The sequence below is a fragment of the Corapipo altera genome, unplaced genomic scaffold (genome assembly GCF_003945725.1).
Source record: "Corapipo altera isolate COAL_440 unplaced genomic scaffold, ASM394572v1 48b, whole genome shotgun sequence".
In the NCBI taxonomy this organism is placed as follows: domain Eukaryota; kingdom Metazoa; phylum Chordata; class Aves; order Passeriformes; family Pipridae; genus Corapipo; species Corapipo altera.
In genome coordinates this window covers 15,785,237-15,805,069 of record NW_020884884.1, presented here as the reverse complement: position 1 = coordinate 15,805,069, position 19,833 = coordinate 15,785,237, and the positions used below count along the sequence as shown (strand labels likewise).

Here is a 19,833-nt window from a genome sequence, read left to right as displayed (position 1 = left end):
AGAGAGAACGGAGTAGAGAGAACGGAGTAGAGAGAACGGAGTAGAGAATAGTTTCTGACAAGATTCAATGATTCATGTGGTGCCAGCAGGAGAGGGAGAAGAGAAAAGGAGGAGAAGAGGAAAGAAATTGTTACCAACTCACATGGTTCAGGCTGCAGGAGAGACCATATGGAGTACTTATAGAGTTCAGTTTTCCCTCCCAGGCAGGATATCCAGTCAGTGCCTTCCAGGCTAGAGTGAGTTTTGCTGTGGCCAGTCACAGGCTGCAGGGGTGTAGTGCACAGGTTACCAGTCAGGTCTGCCTTGACTGACAGCCCAACTGCAGGGCCTTCAGTGATGCCGTGTGCTCTGCATAGGCTGCAGACCTTGCCTTCCAGCTTTGCCCTGCACCCTCAGCACAGGCCTTATGCGCAGGCCTTACCAGGGATCTGCAGGTCCAGGCCCAGCCCTTCCCCACATGCACACACACACTCACAGTGAGTTGGTTCTGACCCATATCAATAATTCAGTGAGATTCAGATCCAGGATCTCACAACAGTAATTCAGTAAAGGCACACGAAATCCTCATGCCTAACACCTTTTCCATTTTATCAAGTGAAAGTAGTGCATTTTATTAAAGTCAACTAGAAAAATTTTATTAAAACTCCTCCTATTGCCTTAACTTACAGAATCCTTAGCCATCTCTATTTCTTCTCAGAATCCTCCTCTCTCCTTAAAGGCTTGCCTTCTGTAATTCTAATTGTCATATACCAAGCTCTAGAGAACAGCTTATTTTGGCCTTGTGTGTGACTCAACATCTTTTATCAGAAAAAGAGATTAGTATCCAAGGTGCAGTTTGCAGAACTGAAACTGACCTAAAGGTGAACTTCCAGTTTCTCCTGTAAGAAACAGTTTCCTTCAGCTTTGCTAATTGCAGTCAGTTATTAATGCCTAATCAACATCAGCAGTATTACATACCAATCAAATTAACAAAATTTGCTTGCTGGCTGATAAAAATTTTATCAATTTATCAATGTTTATCAAAACATTGTCAAAGAACAATTGGAATATTACTTGAGCAATCAAGCCTGCTGTTAAATGATCTATTCTGGAACAGCATTTGGTACATACACTTAAAAAACTTCCTACCAAGCCGTTCAGGTCTTCATCTGAATGCCTTTCCGACTCATTTGCTTTAGAAAATATTGACCTTTGGAACTTCAAATATTTTATTATCATGCCAGTTCCCCAAATAGTGGAGTTACTGACTTTGGCTTTATCACGAACATTTGTTTATGGATGATTCAATACCGGTGCTATGGTTTGCTTTGCCTGCAGGCGACTCTGCGGGACAACGCGCTCCAGAAGGCAACAGGGAAGCCGAGAAAGGCGAAATGAATCGAATCTGTCCCGTGTGTCCTCCTTCTCCCTCGTGCACGTGTCCTCCCTCCCTGTTCACCAACGCCCGTGCACGGAATGCTCTGAAGTGCAAACCTACAGACTTCGGCATCTTTGGGAGCCACGCGCCAGCGACACCGTGTAGAGACCTCGCTGGTGACCTTTTACAAGGCTGGTAACAGGCTTCTCCAGCGACAGCAGCCGCGGGTATGACACCAGGGAGGCCGCTATCTCCAGGGCCGGCACAGGGAGCGAAGCTACCGCCAAAGGCCGGCAACAGGCAAGGAACGGGAGCCAGAACCACCGCGCGGTCCTTCCCCGGTGGAAGCGCCGCGGGAGGAATCTTTTCACGGCAAAGCTGTTCCCTGGCAGCATTTCAACAGGTATTTTCCAATCAGATGCCAGCTGTCCGTTGTCTCACCTAGAGAGCATTCCTAAACATTGGAAAAAAATTACCAAACAAAAAAACCACCAAACCAAACACCAAAAATCCCACGGCGTGGCACCACCCCCCGCCACACCCGCGACCGCGGTACCGTACCGTCCCGCACGCCTGCTCACCCCTCCCTCCCTCCCTCCTTTCTTTCTTTCCTACTCCCTCCTCAGACAGGTGCAGTCTAATCCCGGGCTCAGCCGCCGCCCCACCACGTCTCCCTTTCCCTCTGCGTTCTGCTCCCCACCCGCGGCCGGCACGACAGAAAACACTGCAGACCCCAGGGCACCGGAGCTCCCGCAGCCTTTTCTTCCCCGCCCAAGCTCTCGGGATCCAGGCGGGGTCTCCTCACAGCCCATTCCAGGGCCTTCCGTGAGTTTCCCGGCGGGGAGGGCTGAGCTCCCTCCATCGCCCAGCGGGGAACTCGCTCCCCTCCTGCACCGCCCCTCGGGCCTGACGCGAGGGGCGGGCCCGGGGCGGGTCCGGGAGGCCCCGGGCGGCCCCGCCGCGCTGTGCCCGGCACGGGCGGCTGTGCCGGCGGCTCGGGGCGCTCCCTTCCGCTGTTCCAGCGGGGCGGCTCGCGCGGGAGGCGGCGCCATGGGGCTGCACGGCGTCAAGGCGGTGTTCTTCGACCTGGACAACACGCTGGTGGACACGGCGGCGGCCGGGCGCCGCGCCATCGAGGAGGTACTGCCCCTGTCCCCTTCCCGGCGCTAGGTCCGCGGCCACCGGCTCTTCCCGGCCCGGCTCTTCCCGGCCCGGCTCTTCCCGGCCCGGCTCTTCCCGGCCCGGCTCTTCCCGGCCCGGCGGCCGCGGGGCCGCGAGTGTCGCGCTCCCCTCCCCTGCCCACATGCAGCTGGGGGCCGCTCCCGGGAGCGCGCCGCGCGCCCCCGCAGCGCCCTGACGCGCGGCCCCGTGTCCCTTGCAGGTGATCAGCGCCCTGCAGTCCAAGCACCGCTACGGGGAGGAAGAGGCACGCGCCATCTGCGACAAGGTCCAGGCCAAGCTTCTCAAGGAGTGCCACGATCCCGCCAAGATGTGCATCACCGACCTGCGGATCTCGCACTGGGAGGAGGCGATCCAGGAGACCATCGGGGGGGAGGCGAACCGCGACCTGGCGGCCGAGTGCTATTACCTGTGGAAGACGACGCGGCTGCAGCACCTGACGCTGGCCGAGGACACGCGGGGGATGCTCACGGAGCTGCGGAAGAGGGTTCGCCTGCTGCTCCTCACGAACGGCGACAGGCAGACGCAGAGGGAGAAGATCGAGGCGTGCGCCTGCCAGCCCTACTTCGATGCTATCGTTGTAGGGGGAGAGCAGAAAGAAGAGAAACCGGCGCCATCCATATTTCATTACTGCTGCGATCTCCTGGGGGTGCAGCCCGCAGAGTGTGTGATGGTTGGTGACTCTTTAGATACAGATATTCAAGGAGGCCTGAATGCTGGCTTGAAAGCAACGGTCTGGTTAAACAAAGCAATGACCACCCCGGTAGATACCGCCCCAGTACCTCATTATATTATTTCTTCTGTTCTGGATCTTCCAGCAGTTTTACAGAAGATGGAGCACAACATTAATGCTAAGTTAGGAACTGACCATATGGCTAGTAGCAATGAAGCACATTGATGGTTCCAGCATACAGAGACCTGCTGAGCTGTTAGGTGACACATGCTCTTTTAAAAAATTTGACCCCAGGAGTTTGAACTCATGTACGGAATGCTCTTTTAAACAGTAGATGCATGAATAAGAGCACAGTTGTCAGTGAAAACAGGCTAGAAACACAAAATTATATTAGTTTTAAAAGATGTAAGTGCAGTTAGTTTAAAACAACTGCCTCTGCCTGGAAATTATTTTGACAGACTGTGGTAAAAGTCTATCTGTCTCTCACCTAAGTTGCCAGTCTCTTGTTTTTATAATGGAAAAGGAAATGTGAATGTTTTGAGCTTTCACATGCTTTGCTGACTTGTGAGTTTAGTAGATGCTTCAGTGCCGACCTTGTGTGCAGTGTGTAAGAGAAGGTGGGAAAGAGAGTGCGGTACAATCTGGTAAATTTTCACAATTGATCTGCAATTTATCTCAGGAACTGGAGTGAATTTTGCTGTTTCTCAGACCATTAGAAAATGCTCTACTTTTGATTTTTTTTTCAAGTTTTAGATTTTTTTTCAGACTTTGCAGTGACTTTTCGTTTTTGGAATCAGTACCTCTTGCCATAAGTACTTAAAAGTACATTAAAAATTGGCATTTTTATAGGGGACCTTTTATCAGAGGGACTTGACGGATAAGCTTTTACTTTATATTATCCTGGTGCTTATGCAGCTATGCAGTATCCTTGTGATTCAGATTATGATTTTTGTTGGAATGTAATTGATAAAACAGGGATATGTTCAATGATCTTACTGTACTGTCATACTCTTCAAATGCTAATATTATTGTTCTGTCTGATTTTATTAATGAATTTTGATCAGACTTTTTGGAGAAACTGTTCTTGGTCTTGCTCAGGTGTATGACTACTCAGATTCAACTGTAGGATCAGTGCTTTTTTCAGACTGTTTTAATGGCACTGCTATATAATCCCTCCTTACTCCAGTTTCTACATGTAATTCGTGTGATTTATTCTGGAGAAAATATGAGCTAGTTGTTTATAAATGGCTTTCATGATTCTCTTCCAAGAAATTGGAAAATTATGTCATATATATTACAGTACTGTGTACAACTTTATAAGGTATGTGTGATATTTCCTCTAGATGCAGGAGATGTCTCTCTAAAACAGTAACATTTCTCTTTCCCAGATCATTATATTAATTTGTTTTTTCTGTACTTCATATTCTTACTATATAACGGGAAAGTATTCTCATATTAAATGGAAATGTAAACACTTGTTGGAAAATCTGTGTTTTTCTGCCCTGTTTGCTATATATACATTGCGATAAATATCAGACTATGTATGAACAATCAAATTTTATATTTTAAAATAAATCCATGTTAAATCTTTTGAGAACAGATATATTTGGATGCTGGCAGAAGAATATCTGGCATATGGGCAGCAATAAAAGATCAGCAAAAAGTACAGAAACGTACCATAAAATGGATGTGCAGAAGAAATCCTATATGAGAGAGGTTCCACCTTTTAACTTGACATGAATTTAAGTTAATGCAGTTAAGTCTTTCATAGAATGACAGTCATCAGGATGGGATGTTACATCATGAGGGTGTTACTGGTCTGGGTTAAATTATGTGACAAGGAGTTTAAGTTGCATCAACTTATATTGCTCCTACAGTGGGGGGGGGGAGGGGAAGAAAAGGAAATACTTATTAAAGCTGGAACCCCTTTCATCCAATTGTCCCTTAAAAAAGGTAAAGCAGTCCAGGTTCTTCACCCTATCTAGCCAAGACTGTTCAGACATCAGGATCAATGAAGAGCACAGAGACAGGCCCCGCTTATTCCTCTGAGGAAATGGGGGGCACATGCTGAAAATGATCCCATTACAGTGGTACAATAACAAGACTCAGTGGGTCTGACTTGACACACCTTTCTTACTGAAGGAAGAGACCTAAGTTAAAATTTTATTTTGCATTTGAGGAGCATGAAAACAGCCACTGGTTTAGGTGATGAGCAAAGCATTGCTAATAAGATTTCTTTCAACTGAGGATTGACAGAAAAATTATTGTCATTGAGCCTATGAGAGATACCATGTAAAAATAGAAATGTATCCAAAAGGTTACACGATCCCTGAAGTAATGTAACCATACTATCTGAAACAAAAGCAACAACATTGCTTGCATCCCAAAGGAGCTGCAGGATAACTAACTTTGCCTTGTTTGCACAGCAGCAAGATAGTAGAACTTAGGCCAGAATGAGGTTTCTGATACAGCTGATATTTAGAACAGCAAATTGAAATAATTCGCAAGTCTATCTGTGGGCTCGAAAGATATATATACACCAGGTTACCATTTTTTAATCTAAGTTGAGGCTTATATTGTCTTGCCACTGCATCATTCTGAAGTGGCACACTGAGCCTGTTTATTGTATAAAGGGTCTCTCGTTTTAGAAGAGACTGCTCTTTGTTTTGCTGTGGCCAGCTGTTTTCTTACATTGCCAACTCTATGGAAAACCACTGTAACTGAATGCTTAGGTGACAGTGTGGTCTGTAGAGTCCACACCCGAGTATGTTTTTCCATTTCTGAGTACTGTACCAGGATGTGGCTGGTGGCCAAGTAGGTAAAGAGTGTTATGATGCTTCTATAAAACAAGAAGAAACAATAGAAGAGTTTTCTCTGTCTAGGAGTCTTCTTAGGAGCAGACTTACCCAATAAGCTGGATTAGGTATCTGGAGTATCTCTAAATGTTTTTCTTGGATGGAGCTCTTTCAGAGAGCACAATGAAAAATAATTGTATTTAATGAAATGAAAGCATAAATGTAGTGATGGGATAATTTTCACATCAGAAGCAGGAACAGATCAGTAAAACAGTTTATTAACAGTTCCAGTTAAGTTCTGGTTTTGCTTAGTATTATGCTCTATTAGCTAACTTGTCTAGTTTAAATTATATAGCCAAAACATGCTGAATAAAAAGATGAGAAAGAAAGTCTACTTATATTTTTTAAAAATATTTTTTTCCAGATAAATATTACCTCCTGAGTAATCTACAGCAACTTTGACTTTAGTGAAATGAACTGAAACAATAGTTTAATACCAACTGTATTTTAATTCTTGATTTAAAATAACCCATGTACTAGTCTAATAAAAGTATTTTATGTATAAAACATATGTTTTAATGCTCTGTATTGCTGTGGAGAAATACGTTTGAGACCCAGTTTACAACAAAAGGCAAGAGTTTTGTTTCTTTTTAAAAATAGCACAGAATTAGGCTTTAAAATCCATGAATTCACATTTAGATGTGATGACTGGGTGTAATTTCCATAATTTTAAACAGAGGCTGGAATGTAATTATGTCTTTATGAAGATTCTTGGACTGATTGTGTGTGTTGAATTGCTAACTGCAGTTCTTTGCTAGTTGAACTTGACTTACCAAGCTGAATGCCAGCTCAGATAAGCCCGTGTGTCCTGATGTCGTGGCACTGGCTGCTGCAGCAGCGTAAAAACAGGTTGCAAAACAGAGAAGACAAACAGAGACATCTCAAGTCCAGGGCACCCATTCCAGCAGGTTATGGGTGCACGAAGCCGTATCTGAGCTATTGCTGCACTGACTTCTATGTGACTTAGGAGAGGGGAGAGTGGGAGGTTGCTCACCTTGTGGCTTTCTCAGCTGCAGAAAAGCAAGCTTTGCCCTGGCAGTTTTCCATTGGTAATGGAACAAATTGTCCATCTTCTGGACCTGTGGAGACAGAAGGGGAGAGGTAAGGAAGTACTTAAAAGTACTATAGATGAGGATAGGGCATTAAACTGAGTAAAGGGGGGCTCAGCCTCTACCATGGGCTCTTGGCCACGCCAACCAGCTGTCTGAAATATCACAGACCTGCACAGCACAGGATCTCTGCTCTTGTTGAGAAAGCTTTGTATGTGGAAGGCATTAAGCTGGACAGTGACAGCCTCAGAAATGAGGGTGTTTTCTTACGCGCTTGAAAACTTTAGCAAAAAGTTAGGGATCTTGGAATGTGACCTGGATGTTTTATACAGGAAATAAGTACCTTTAATTAGAATACTAAGTTAATGCAAAGAGATAAGAAGTTTGGATGGGGTAAAAGGTAAAGGTTTTTGTATTTCCTGAACTACAGACAATGGACAACTTGCTGCACCCCCTCTAACCTGAACCAGTTCTATTTACCTTTTCCTCTGAAGCTTCTGTGACATGACAACACCAGTAAGAGGGCTTTGAACTAAATTGAAGTAGACCATCATAGCAATTTCTCCTGTTCAGATATGTAGTGATTACTTTTTCAGCTTTGGCTCTAAAATGTGCCAGGTTATCATGAGGCCTTTAAACAAAATTTAAAATCCTACCTTAATTCTGTACTAACAAAACTCATCATCTGGAAATCATTTGAACACATTGAGAAGTACAACAAATAGAAAGGCAATGTATCTCTGCTGTATGTAGCTGTATACAGTTCTTTTGTGCACAGCTTGTACTATCAGCCTTGCAGTGGGATTGTCTCCATTATGACCCGCTTTCTAGATCACGCTGTGCACATACAAGAGACACAACAATGTAGAGATGATGTCAGCTGTGCCTACAGCAAAAACTGCAACTTTTTGCCTATGTTGCAAGGGACCTAGACACAGAGAATTACGTCGCCTGCTCCATATAGCGTATTTTAACCTTTTATTTCTTCTACTAAAAGCAAGGTTGCATGAGAGGCTTCTGTTGAACAGCCCTCAAATGCCAGAAAAAAATGCACTTAAAAATATGAAACTAAATTATGATGCTAATGTATGAAATTTCAGTACTTTAAAAGTGCAAGCCATGGTTCTCAAGTCAACACTTCACCAAAGACTAGATAATAGCATCTCATAGGGTCTAATTTAACATAAGAAAATGTTGCCGTTTACATCAGTGGACCTTCACAAGTTTAAGAAAGATTTGTATGCTCATTTCTGTAAGATCATCTGCAAGTGACTTCTACCTTCCACTTCTCCCTCAGCTGATTGATCTCCATCATCTATTTCATTGCTTGTGTTTCCATATCTTTCTGAATCACAATGATATCTAGCATTTGGGATGAAATTTGCAGAGCACTGCAATGAAAACCACTGGAAGACAGCCATCTTTTCTTGCAAGATCGTGCTAAGAACATACATTTAGTACCAGCTTTGCAGCAGTTGTGTGCTGCAAGCGTGTATTTGTTTTAAATGGTCTTTCCTCCAAAGAAACTTACTTTCGTGTCACAGAGACTAGGCAAATTTGTCATTAAAAAGAAAAAAAGTAAAAATGTTTGAATTAAAAAAAAAAAAAGAAAAAAGGAAAAACAAGCCTCCAAACAAAATCCTCTGTTAGTCACCTATAGATATTAAGGTTTTAAAGGCAAGTTTCAAATACCAAATCTAAGATACTTCTCTCTAAGTTTCAAAATCAGTGTTGATGATCAGTTAAGGTAAGAAGTTACTGTTGTGAGGAAAACAAAACAGTACTCATCATTTTGCCAGTTTCCCAGTGTCTGTTGAGTCTGTGACTGGCCATAATAATTTTTCTGTCAGTTATGTTCAAAAATAATACTTTCACACTGAGAAAATCCAACTTATTCATATTTTGGGAATAACATTACTAGACAACGTGGAAGAAACTACATGTGTTAGCTTCAACTACATTTTAATATACATTTTATTCAAAATATTTAGTCTGTGAATACACGTATTTGTTAGGTGCATTTTGTATTTTGCACTGGAAATCAAAGAATGATTTAGCTTGGAAAAGACTTCTGAAATTGTAGAATCCAACCTATGACTGAACACCACCATGTCAACTAGACTGTGGCACTGAGTGCCACAACCAGTCTTTCCTTAAACACCTCCAGGAATGGTAACTCCTCCACATGGAACAAAATACAGGGCCAGTGAGTTACAGAGGTGTATCTGAGCATTTATGACTGTGGTAATCTAAGATCTATGCTTTAGATCAAGAAATTAGGAAACTTTCATACTTTTCAGTGATTTCAGTAACTTAGAATTCTAGTAACTTAGAATAGTTATGGCTTTTTTTTGCCGGGGAAGCTAAGATGGAAACCGTGAAGATGAAGTGGAAAGTATTTCAACATGTTATATTTTCCAGTCAAAATCCATCCTGGTGAGCATCAGATGAGCAAATTCTTATTTTGATGCCTTAGAATTTTTAGGATTTTTAGCTTTTTGTAGATTTTAATGTAGCTGTGCAGTAAACATGGATTTTTAGTATAGCTATGTAGTTTCTCACACTTCAGAATAGCAGTTTATCGAACCTTTTCTCACACTATATATCAAGTTTTCTAAATTCTTTAGACTTGTCTAGAGTTTTTTTCAAGGAAAGACTATAGCAAACACCCCCTGTTTAAGAACATATGCACCCTAGGCCGAAACAACAAGATATCACCAACAAGGTTGTAGCCAAAGCAACTTTGGAGGCGTGGAACCTTGGAGAAGCTCTGAGGATAACGCGTGCCGGAAGGACGAGGAGGAGGAAGAAGAGGAAGAAAGAGGTCTTGAAACCTCCAACTCAATTCTGGGGAAGCATGCCAGGGGGACAATTCTGGGGAGGATCTGGGGGCAGACAGTTCTTGGATTGGATGGATAGTACTATAAAATTGTAGAACCCCTGGACACGGGCATGTGCCTTCGTACTCCTAGCACCAGAAGGCCTTCATCAAAGACCTGCTCTATATTTTATCTATACTAATATTGCCTGGTGAGTTTTTCCTCCTGGACTTTAGGCATCAATTTCCTTGCGTTGTTGCTGAGTCTGCTTGATGGTACTGCATTCAGGTAGATGTGGGAAGACCATTTTCCTGAAGCAGTAACCAGTGTAACAGAAAGGTCCAACTGGAATTGAAACTATTATGTGTCAAAATATCTGTTTTATTAGTTCTTCCGCTATATGAGTATTAAATGTCTCAGTAGATTCTTCTCTTTTATTCTTTTCATGAATTAGGCCAATGAGTATCCTCAAAGCTACTGTGCTGTTTTCCTCTGCACAGTAATGTGTTGCACATCTGTCTGTTTGATAGGCTTAACAGCTTTCATTTGTGCTGCTGGTGTGGTGGTCTTTGCTGTTAATGATGTGGCCTGTTAAATCTCACTGGGGTTAGGATTTATCAGGAAGTATGCAGTCGATGGATTGACAGCCTTTGTTTTCCGAACTGTTGATGCCTTCCATTGTGTTTTGTTTCAGACATTTAAATGAGAAGGGTCCTGAATGTTCTAAGTCCTTTTTTCCTTTCAGGAAGAAAATGCATAAACGACACAAACAGCTTGTTTATTCTCCTTTCAGTAAATGTAACTGGTTAAAAATACTTTTCTGCTTCCATCCCTCTCATCTGAAAGAACTTCAAAAGGTGCTTAACAACTTGATACCTAAACTAATTTGATATATTTGTTGTCTTTATCCTGTTACTTTGTGAAATGTTATTATGTCTGTTTTAAAAAATGCTACTGCTGCAGCCAGAGGTCCATCTTACTATTGTATTATTATAGCTTTACACTGTATTTATATGCTCTATCTCAAAATGAAACAAGCCCCTACTTTACAGGTATTTTACTTTGAGATAAATCTACCTAGTTAACAATTTCCATTTGTTTTATTTTGAATACTGTCTAACAATACTCCGTCCATCCAAACGACTTTTCATTTGGTTTTCTCTTTTCTGTAGAGCAGCAGTGTTTGTGTATATTTGCAGGGTAAGTATCACACGAGATGTAGAGAAATGCAGAGAAAAATCCCTTTAGCTTTAGAATTTGCATTTCCCACATCTTACAAGCCTTGGCAGTCTTCAGGTTGACTTAACAGCCTTCCCTGCAGCTTAAGCTCTGTACCAATGAACAATGAGCAAAGAAGACACTTCTGAATACTGCATAATGATTTTATAATAAGCTGGCAGGAAGAATTGTAATTGACCTGGATTCACCATTCGACATTGTCTCTCACAATAGCGTCATAGGCAAACTCAGGAAGTCTGGACTGGATGAGTAGACGATGAGATGGATTGAGAACTGGCTGAATGACAGATCACACAGTCTAGTTGGAGGCCTGTCACTAGTGGTGTTCCCCAAAGGTTTAACTTGTTCATTAATAACTTAGATGAAGGGGTATAGTGTCTCCTCAGTGAGTTTGATGATGACACAAAGCTGGAAGAAGTGACCAGTACCCCAGTGTGTAGCCTTTTAGAAGAATCTCGACAACTTGGAGAGATGGGCAGAGAGGAACCCTCTGAAATTCCACAAAGGCAAATGCAGGGTCCTGCACCTGGGGAGGAACAACCCACTGCACCAGTACAGGCTGGGGGCCAATCTGCTGAAAAGCAGCTCTGAGGAGAAGGACCTGGGGGTCCTGGTGGACAACAAACTGTCCCTGAGCCAGCAGTGTGCCCTGGTGGGCCAAGAAGGCCAATGGTATCCTGGAGTGCGTTAGGAAAAGCATTGCCAGCAGGTCAGGGGAGATGATCCTGCCCCTCTACTCAGCCCTGCTGAGGCTGTATCTGGAGTGCTGTGTCCAATTCTGAGCTCCTCAGCGCAAGAGAGACATGGAGCTCCTGGAGTGGGTCCAGTGCAGGGTTACAAAGATGATTAAGGGACCGGAGCATCTCTTTTATGAGGAAGGGTTGAAGCAGCTGTGCCTGTTGAGCTGCCAGGAGAGGCGTCTGAGAGGAGATCACATCAATGTCTATAAGTTTCTGAAGGGAGGTGCCAAGCGGATGGATCCAGGCTCTGCTTAGTGGTGCAAGCAATAGGACAAGAAGCAATAGGCACAAACTGATGCACAGGAAGTTCCTCCTGAACATGAGGAAGAACTTCTTTCCTGTGCAGGTGACCAAACACTGGAACAGATCACTCAGAGACATTGTGGAGTCTCCCTCACTGGCAAAACTCTAGATACAGTCCTGAATAACATGCTCTAGGGACCCTACTTGAGCAGGGAAGATGGACCAGATGACCTCACCAGTGATCCTTTTCAACCTGACCCATTCTGTGCATTTAATGCCACAGTACAGCTGTTCAGATATCAGCAGGTTCATGCTAGCTTAAAATATTCTGATGATATTAAAAAATAAGCCTCACTGTTTTCCTATTCCTATTTTCTACTAAGAAAGACCAATGCTGTATTTTGGGGTTGTATGTACTTGCTCTATAACAGGGTTTGCTTAAGAAAATGGCTTTTTTTCCTCTATTGATGAGTGCTAAAGTGATATCCTTAAGGAGTCAGTGCAGCTCATAAGCTATCCTTCATGCATTAAAAGATGGAAATGTATTTCAGGATAATTTTTTTGATGGCTAATTTAGGAGTGAAGAAAGAAAATTGAACAGTGGGACCAATTCTTGATTACAAGGAGTCCGTGTCTGGAGTAGGGTTGAAACGAAACTCCTATCACTTGGGTATTTGAATGTACAAGCACTTGATTATACTCAGAGTAACACATCTAATTTTCTTAAAATATTTTCTTTTTTTTTATATAATATAAATTTTAAAAGAAATCAGTAACAAGAATAATGCAATTAGTGGTCTGCTGGAGACTTTTTTCTCATTTTCAGTGTTTCCTCAGCAGGTGGCATTAGAGGTTTGCTACATGTATATATAAACATAGTTTTGGGCTGTTGTTTTGTTGTTGGTAGTAGTTGTTTGTTTCCATGCTCCTTATTTTTTTCTCCTGCACTATTTTAAAAATAAAGCATACTTGTTAAGTATAAATTAAATCCAAACAGTCTTCTTTTCACTTCACACTGCCCTCCAGACATCATAAATTATTATGAGATCTCATTTTCCTGGGCATTGTAAACATAAATGGCATAAATGTCTTACAAGAGGTTTTGATCTAGGTGGATAATTATTATCTTTATTTTAAGTATGAGGATCTGTGATGTATTTCGCAAACTGTTCAATAGTCAGTTGAAAATGAGCATCATGAAGAGGATCTGCAACAAGTTTGCTATAACATCATGGTGCCAAACAAAATCCAGCTTTCTAAGTACTGGTGTGCTGTACTTGAGCTGAATTTGATTTATATTGTGAAGGCTTTTGATTTATTTAAAGAAAAAGGAAGTTTTTTCCTGCATCTGATGCTGCAGTGGCATCTTTATGATTTCAAAATTCTCGTGATAAGCTCCTCTTCCTATAATTAAACAACACAGCAGAACTTTATTTCTAGGACCACATGTAAAGGATTACTGTAATCTGTTATCTGCTACTATATCGTATTTTTTCTCACTCTGTAGAGTTCTTGGCTACACCCCCAGATCAGCAATTCAAGCCATGGTTCTACATTCAACACCACTGTTCCTGTTTGGGCACCTGAAGATGTGGGCTAACTTTCATTCATGTGCCCAGTGACACTGTGTTTAGTATCTGCCCCTGGCTACTGACTTGGATTTTGGCACACAGTCACGCTTTAGGTTCCCTCCTGAGGAAGCCTTGAACACAGGCAGGAATTTCTGCTGCATGTTTCTTCCAGGCTCAGCAGGTGGCAGTTTGGGATCAGTTTTTCAGCAGATCCAGCTCACTGTCTCTAACACCCCAGTCCAACTGCCCCATCACAGGCTGTCCCACTCCAGTCACCACACTGACCCCAAGAGCACAGAAAAACTGACCAACACCTGCAGTGGGCTTCTGCATTTCAGAAACTTGTACCATGAGGTGTAGTACACCTTACACAGTGTACACTTGGCACTCATCTGATGCTGTGTGTAGACAGGACAGCAGCTCAACATGCTGGTGAGCCACCTGCAGCTCCAGGGCTGCCAGATTACCAGCAGCACAGCTGGACCTGCTGCTACTGCTTCAGTCGACCAGAGAAAAAAATGTATAAAAATCCCTAGGTTTTATCCTGACAGAACTTGTAAGATGACAAAGAGAACATGCTGGACAGCAAAGAGTGTTCCCACTGTGAGGCATAGAAATACTGTTGTCTTCATCTTAGCAGAGACAGAACAAGACTCAGCAAACCAAAGTGATTGGCTAATAGTCACACAGCAAGCTCGAGGTTGAGACAGGGCTCACAGTCAGATATATTTGGCTCTGATTAGTGGCCATCATCACTGAACATGAGGCAAAGCCTCCCCTGAAGCTCTCCAAGGCTAAGAACAGCAGCTTGGGGGCAGGGTCTGTCCATATAATGCGAATAAACAGTGAAGTATTGGCATGGTTCAAAACCTTCCCTTGCAGTCAGCAACTCTTCTCACCTGAGGGCACGGCTGTGCAGGAGAAGTGTTGCCACAGGGAAGCACCTCCTTCCTGTGAATTAGAGTACACACTCAAACCCCACATTTTCTGCTGCATGTCTTCTCCTAAAAGAACCTGGATCATTTTTGGGCTTTCTCAATGGACTTAGTGTTAGAGGAGGTATTTTTCAATGTGAATTAATATTATCAGATGTTTACACAGAGAAAATGCCATTACACCATCCCAGAGACCTTTCCTTGGTGCTTAGAAGGTAGGATGCTACCTTGTTTAAGTGACTGCCTTTTGACACACACACCAACTGTGGGGAGTACAATGATCTTAAAGGATCTTTGTGCCTTACTTATGTCAGAATGACACAAAATACCAAACTTTTGATGCTAGAAGTCTGGAAGAGTTAATATAATGGTCATTGCAGCTTTGACCACTGAGATTGTAAAAGGCTATTTCACAAGACTAATAAGGAATTATGTGCCTTGTGCCATATTTGCTACTCTTGTTTTCTTTTTCCCTCTTTCATTGGAGTGGAGAGAGAACTTTTTAAAGAGCAAAGCATGACTAAAATAAGCAGTGGAAAAGTCTGACCTGCTGCATGTAAAATTGCTACTGTCATATGTCCTTGACAAATATTTTAGCTAATTTTAGCTAATTACCTCACTGTAATGGTGCAAAGCAGGGTGATGTCCTCTCCCACAGATCAAAGTCAGTGGGAATTCCCTTTGAGCAAAAGTAGCAGCTGTTAACTGCAAGAGGCTGAGGGATCATGTTTACCTGGAATTTCCCAAGACAAAACCCAGAGCTGCTGGAAGTATTTGTCAGCATGTAGCATTCTGGCACGCAGAAGAACCCAGTATATAGAGTAGTAAGCACCTTAGTCTGAGCACTGCTGAGAAGAAAGTGGAGAAATTCTGAGCAATGGCACCTCAGGATCTCTGCAGGTGAGCCCAAGGCAAGTGTGAGTTATATCAATATCAGGCAAGAGGGACATCCTACATGTTAAATGCAGAATTAATTCCCACAACATGTTGTGATTGCCAAAGTATAAATGTTTTCTGGAAGATTAAACTGGTTTGTGGAGGACACATCCAAAAGAAAATGCTGAACAGAATGGTCTGGATACAGCTTATGCCTCTGGAAATTTCTGCCACACCTATGGTCAGCAGCTAGAACTGCTTACTGGGGAAAGGAACAGCCTTACTTCCTATCCTCCTCCTACTCAGTCATCTACAACATGCCACCTCTGCAGACAGCACACTGGACTGACTCACTGAGTTGGCCTCAGGCAAATGTTCTAGTACAAAATCTTCTGACAAAATCTCAAGAAAATATCCCTACAATTAAGATAAAATTTATATATTTTGCATATAGTTTGCATTTTTCATTAAGAATAGATTACGATACGAGCTTCTTACACTTTGCAAACAAATGCCAAAAACCAGAAAACCAAGCAAAATGTGCAGGTATTTCAGATACAATCACTGGGCCCATGGCACCCATCACCTTCATTACCTTCCACTTTCCCACTGACACCTGGAATGTTTTCAAATACGCTTTTGGGACCTATCTAGTTCACCCAGCACGAGATGTCCATAATTGTTATTTAAAATATCCCATGTAACTATGTGGCCCAAAGAAAATACCTGAGATATGTCATATGAAAAGAGACATCTAACACCTACCTTACTACAAACGCAGCCTAAACGAGAACAAAATATATCTTCTCTGTGTGAAGATTCTTCCTTCAGCTGGTACTTTTTGAGTTACAAATATCATCACTGCTTTCCTTATATTCTTTTAAGCGATGTTTGTCGTGTTTAGTGTGTTTCCAGGGATGGGCCATCCACCATGATGGGCAACCTGGGCAACCTGTTCCAGTGTTTCTTCACCGTCATCACAAGAAATGTCTTCCTGTATCTCGTCTAAATCTACCCTCTTCTAATTTAAAGCCATTACCCATTGTCCTATTGCAACCCTGCAAAGAAGTTTATCAGCCTGTTTGGTGTAAGACTACATGTCAGAAGTTCTCTGGAAATATTTACACTTTCAGGTATATTTCATTTTTCAATACTTGTTTGCTGTAACCATCTCAAAATTAGTTTTGGCAGACCCTTGTCGAAGTTTACTAGTCCAATTTCGTTTTACTTGAGACACAGTGATTCAGCAGTAATGGCTTAAAAAGCTTTCTTGCATACACAAAAATCAGTTCCTTGCTGCCAAACTAAACAAACTGTGGCCTCTTTCCAGAATAAAAGAAAGGAACTCCTTATTTGAACCGAAGATGTTGTTGTAAGTTTATCTTAATGAGGTGGTTACAGTCTTCAGCACTCGTTTTTTAATTATTTGGAGGAATCCTCTTGGATGCAGTAAAATGGCATAGTAGGATATTAATCTGGGCTAGAAAAATCCAATTATCAGAAACAAGGGGGCAGTTTTTCTAAACAACATCCATTACATTCTGCAGTATCCCAGTTTTAATTAAAAGAAACAAAGCTCTGGTGTTCTGGGTACAAAGGACTCCAAACTTTCCAGTCTGGTTCAGGCTCAGCTGCCAGTTCTATCTTCCCTTGGCTTTATCTATATTCAGAGTCACACCAATTTAACTCCCAAGCAGTTTTTAATCACATCTAATGAAATAGATGCTAACCGCTGCAGAAATGCACTTAATTTGATTTAAATAAGGTTTATATCAGCCTAGTTAATTGAGTTTATCACTACCTTCAACTGGTATATACAACTTTCAAAACTAAATAAAGAGTGTCTTTAGATTAAATGACTAAATTTAAGTTATGTAGCATAATTTTGAAGGTAAATATTACTTATGTTAGGGAACCCTAGTTTTGAGAGAAGGTTTAGGCAGCCATAATCGCCATGGAAAGACCAAAAGGAGAACTCCACAAATCAGCAGCCTGGGGCTGAGGATCATCAGGACATAGGTTTGCATGAGAGCTGCCCTTTGCACTGTGAAACCATAGCTGGACAGGAATTTAATGTGCTGTTAATACACTCAGAATGATGCTTCAGTGAGTAACAAATGAGCTGCATTGTGTACTAAAAGGACTGGATAAAATATTAAATGAAACCAGTCTGCCATGACAGCATAGCTGAAAAGACAGTTGTTTTCAGAGGCTGACAGGCATTTCTGTTTTATACATTGGAAATAAAAATGAAGATGTGCACATTCAAATATACCTGACCCTAAGGAGATATGGTTCCTACCCAAAGGAACAGGAGTTGTAAACAAACAAATTGCCTAAGGCAAAATTCACTGATTTATAAAAGGATAACAACCCCATGCAGCGCTACAGACTGGGGGCAGAGTGGCTGGAGAGTAGCCAGGCAGAAAGGGACCTGGGAGTGCTGTTTGACAGGAAGCTGAACATGAGCCAGCAGTGTGCCCAGGTGGCCAAGAAGGCCAATGGCATCCTGGCCTGGATCAGGAACAGTGTGGCCAGCAGGACCAGGGAAGTGATTCTTCCCCCTGTACTCAGCACTGGTGAGGCCACACCTCGAGTACTGTGTCCAGTTCTGGGTCCCTCAGTTCAGGAAGGATATTGAGGTCCTGGAGCAGGTCCAGAGAAGAGCAACGAGGCTGGTGAAGGGACTTGAGCACAAGTCCTGTGAGGAGAGAATTAGGGAGCTGGGGTTGTTCAGCCTGGAGAAGAGGAGGCTCAGGGGAGACCTCATCACGCTCTACAACTCCCTGAAAAGAGGTTGTAGCCAGGTGGGGGTTGGTCTCTTCTCCCAGGCGACTATCAGTAAGACAAGAGGGCATGGTCTGTGCCAGGGGAGGTTTAGGTTGGATATTAGGAAGAAATTCTTTACAGAGAGGATAATCGGGCATGGGAGTGGGCTGCCCAGGGAAGTGGTGTATTCTCCATCCCTGGAGGTTTTTTAAGATGAGACTGGATGTGGCACTTAGTGCTGTGGTCTAGTAACCATGGCGGTGTTGGATCAAGGGTTGGACTTGATGATCTCGGAGGTCCCTTCCAACCCAGCTGATTCTATGATTCTATGAATAGCTCTTAAGCGATGAACTGGCCCTAATGGTGACAGGATACCTTATTCTGATGGGTATCTTCTTCCCTAAAATAGCAAAATAACTTCCTTATCCAAGATGCAAGCAAACCTCATATTTTGAGATCTTAAACTATTGCTTATTCTCTCACAGCATGTTGATAATATACCATCAAACTCAGACAAACAGATCCACCCACAAGTGCAGAGAGACCTTTTGAATAAGGATGTCTATTTAAAAATAATACTGTGGTTCATGAAAACCTCATCTGCTTTTAAAGAAAATTATGATCTGATATGATTAACAATTTTTCACCCTTGTCTGTTCAATCACAAAGGAATCTCAAATGGTTTTGTCTATATTCCCCCTTTATCAGCAACTCTGCACACTGCTTTAAATAATCTACTGGCATTGCAACCAAGACACTATTTGTCATTATAAGAATCCAGCAGATAAGACAAAAATACTAAAGCAATATACTGAAAGAGCAGATAATTGCAGTGGAAGAAGTTGCACAAATGAATAGCTGAGGAGTTTCATTTGGCAAATTCAGTGTGTCCAGGGTCTGCCCCAGCACCATGCTGAGCAACTAGCAGTATCACCCCTCCATATCCCAGGTTATAGGTGAAGCAGCTCTTATTTTATTCTGGGGCTATGATCACCTAAGTGCCCACATTTCATATATTTTCATTTGCTCTTGAGCTTCAGACTAGGAAAAACCATCTTGCTCTCTTGGTGAAAAAAGCCCAAACATTTTTCTCTGGAGAGCAGCAACAGTGCATATTAGTTAGCTAACTAATTAGTCAGCTAGCTAACTATATTGATTAGTAGCTCCTAAAAGACATCTTCAGCCTCAGCTCTCAGCAGGCTGAAAAGAGCACACTCTTTCTATGTCCCTCACCCCACACTACAAGGAGGGTGGCCCAAGTTCTTTGTCCCAAGATGAGATGTAGATGTACAGGACTCTCAGTTCTTCCACAGTAACTGAAAGCTGCATTTACCATTCCTCTTTCCCTGCAGTACTAGGCTTTGACTTGGTTAGGATATGTAAATATCACAGGCAAGATCTGAGTTGGTAGCAGCTGGAGTAGGTCCACTGAAGACAGGGAAGCTCTGCTGGTGTACATCAGCTGAGCACCTGACCAAGCTTCCATTATAGGGATGTTTCTTCAGGTTCTTTTTCTCTCTTTCCACTT

The 19,833-nt window shown here is 42.6% G+C and overlaps 1 protein-coding gene and 1 long non-coding RNA gene across 2 annotated transcripts; one reads left to right on the top strand and one right to left on the bottom strand.

Moving 5' to 3' along the window:
• Nucleotides 1-1,073: 1,073 nt before the first annotated feature.
• Nucleotides 1,074-14,181, bottom strand: LOC113946411. The gene is made up of 3 exons (XR_003527417.1): nucleotides 14,167-14,181; nucleotides 1,939-2,049; nucleotides 1,074-1,811 (listed from the first exon to the last, which is right to left on the bottom strand). It is a non-coding gene; the product is annotated as an uncharacterized LOC113946411 (long non-coding RNA).
• Nucleotides 2,317-6,407, top strand: NANP (N-acetylneuraminic acid phosphatase). The gene is made up of 2 exons (XM_027641625.1): nucleotides 2,317-2,497; nucleotides 2,739-6,407. The coding sequence occupies exons 1-2, from the start codon at nucleotides 2,408-2,410 to the stop codon at nucleotides 3,432-3,434; spliced, it is 786 nt and encodes a 261-aa protein (XP_027497426.1). The 5' UTR covers nucleotides 2,317-2,407; the 3' UTR covers nucleotides 3,435-6,407.
• Nucleotides 14,182-19,833: the final 5,652 nt, after the last annotated feature.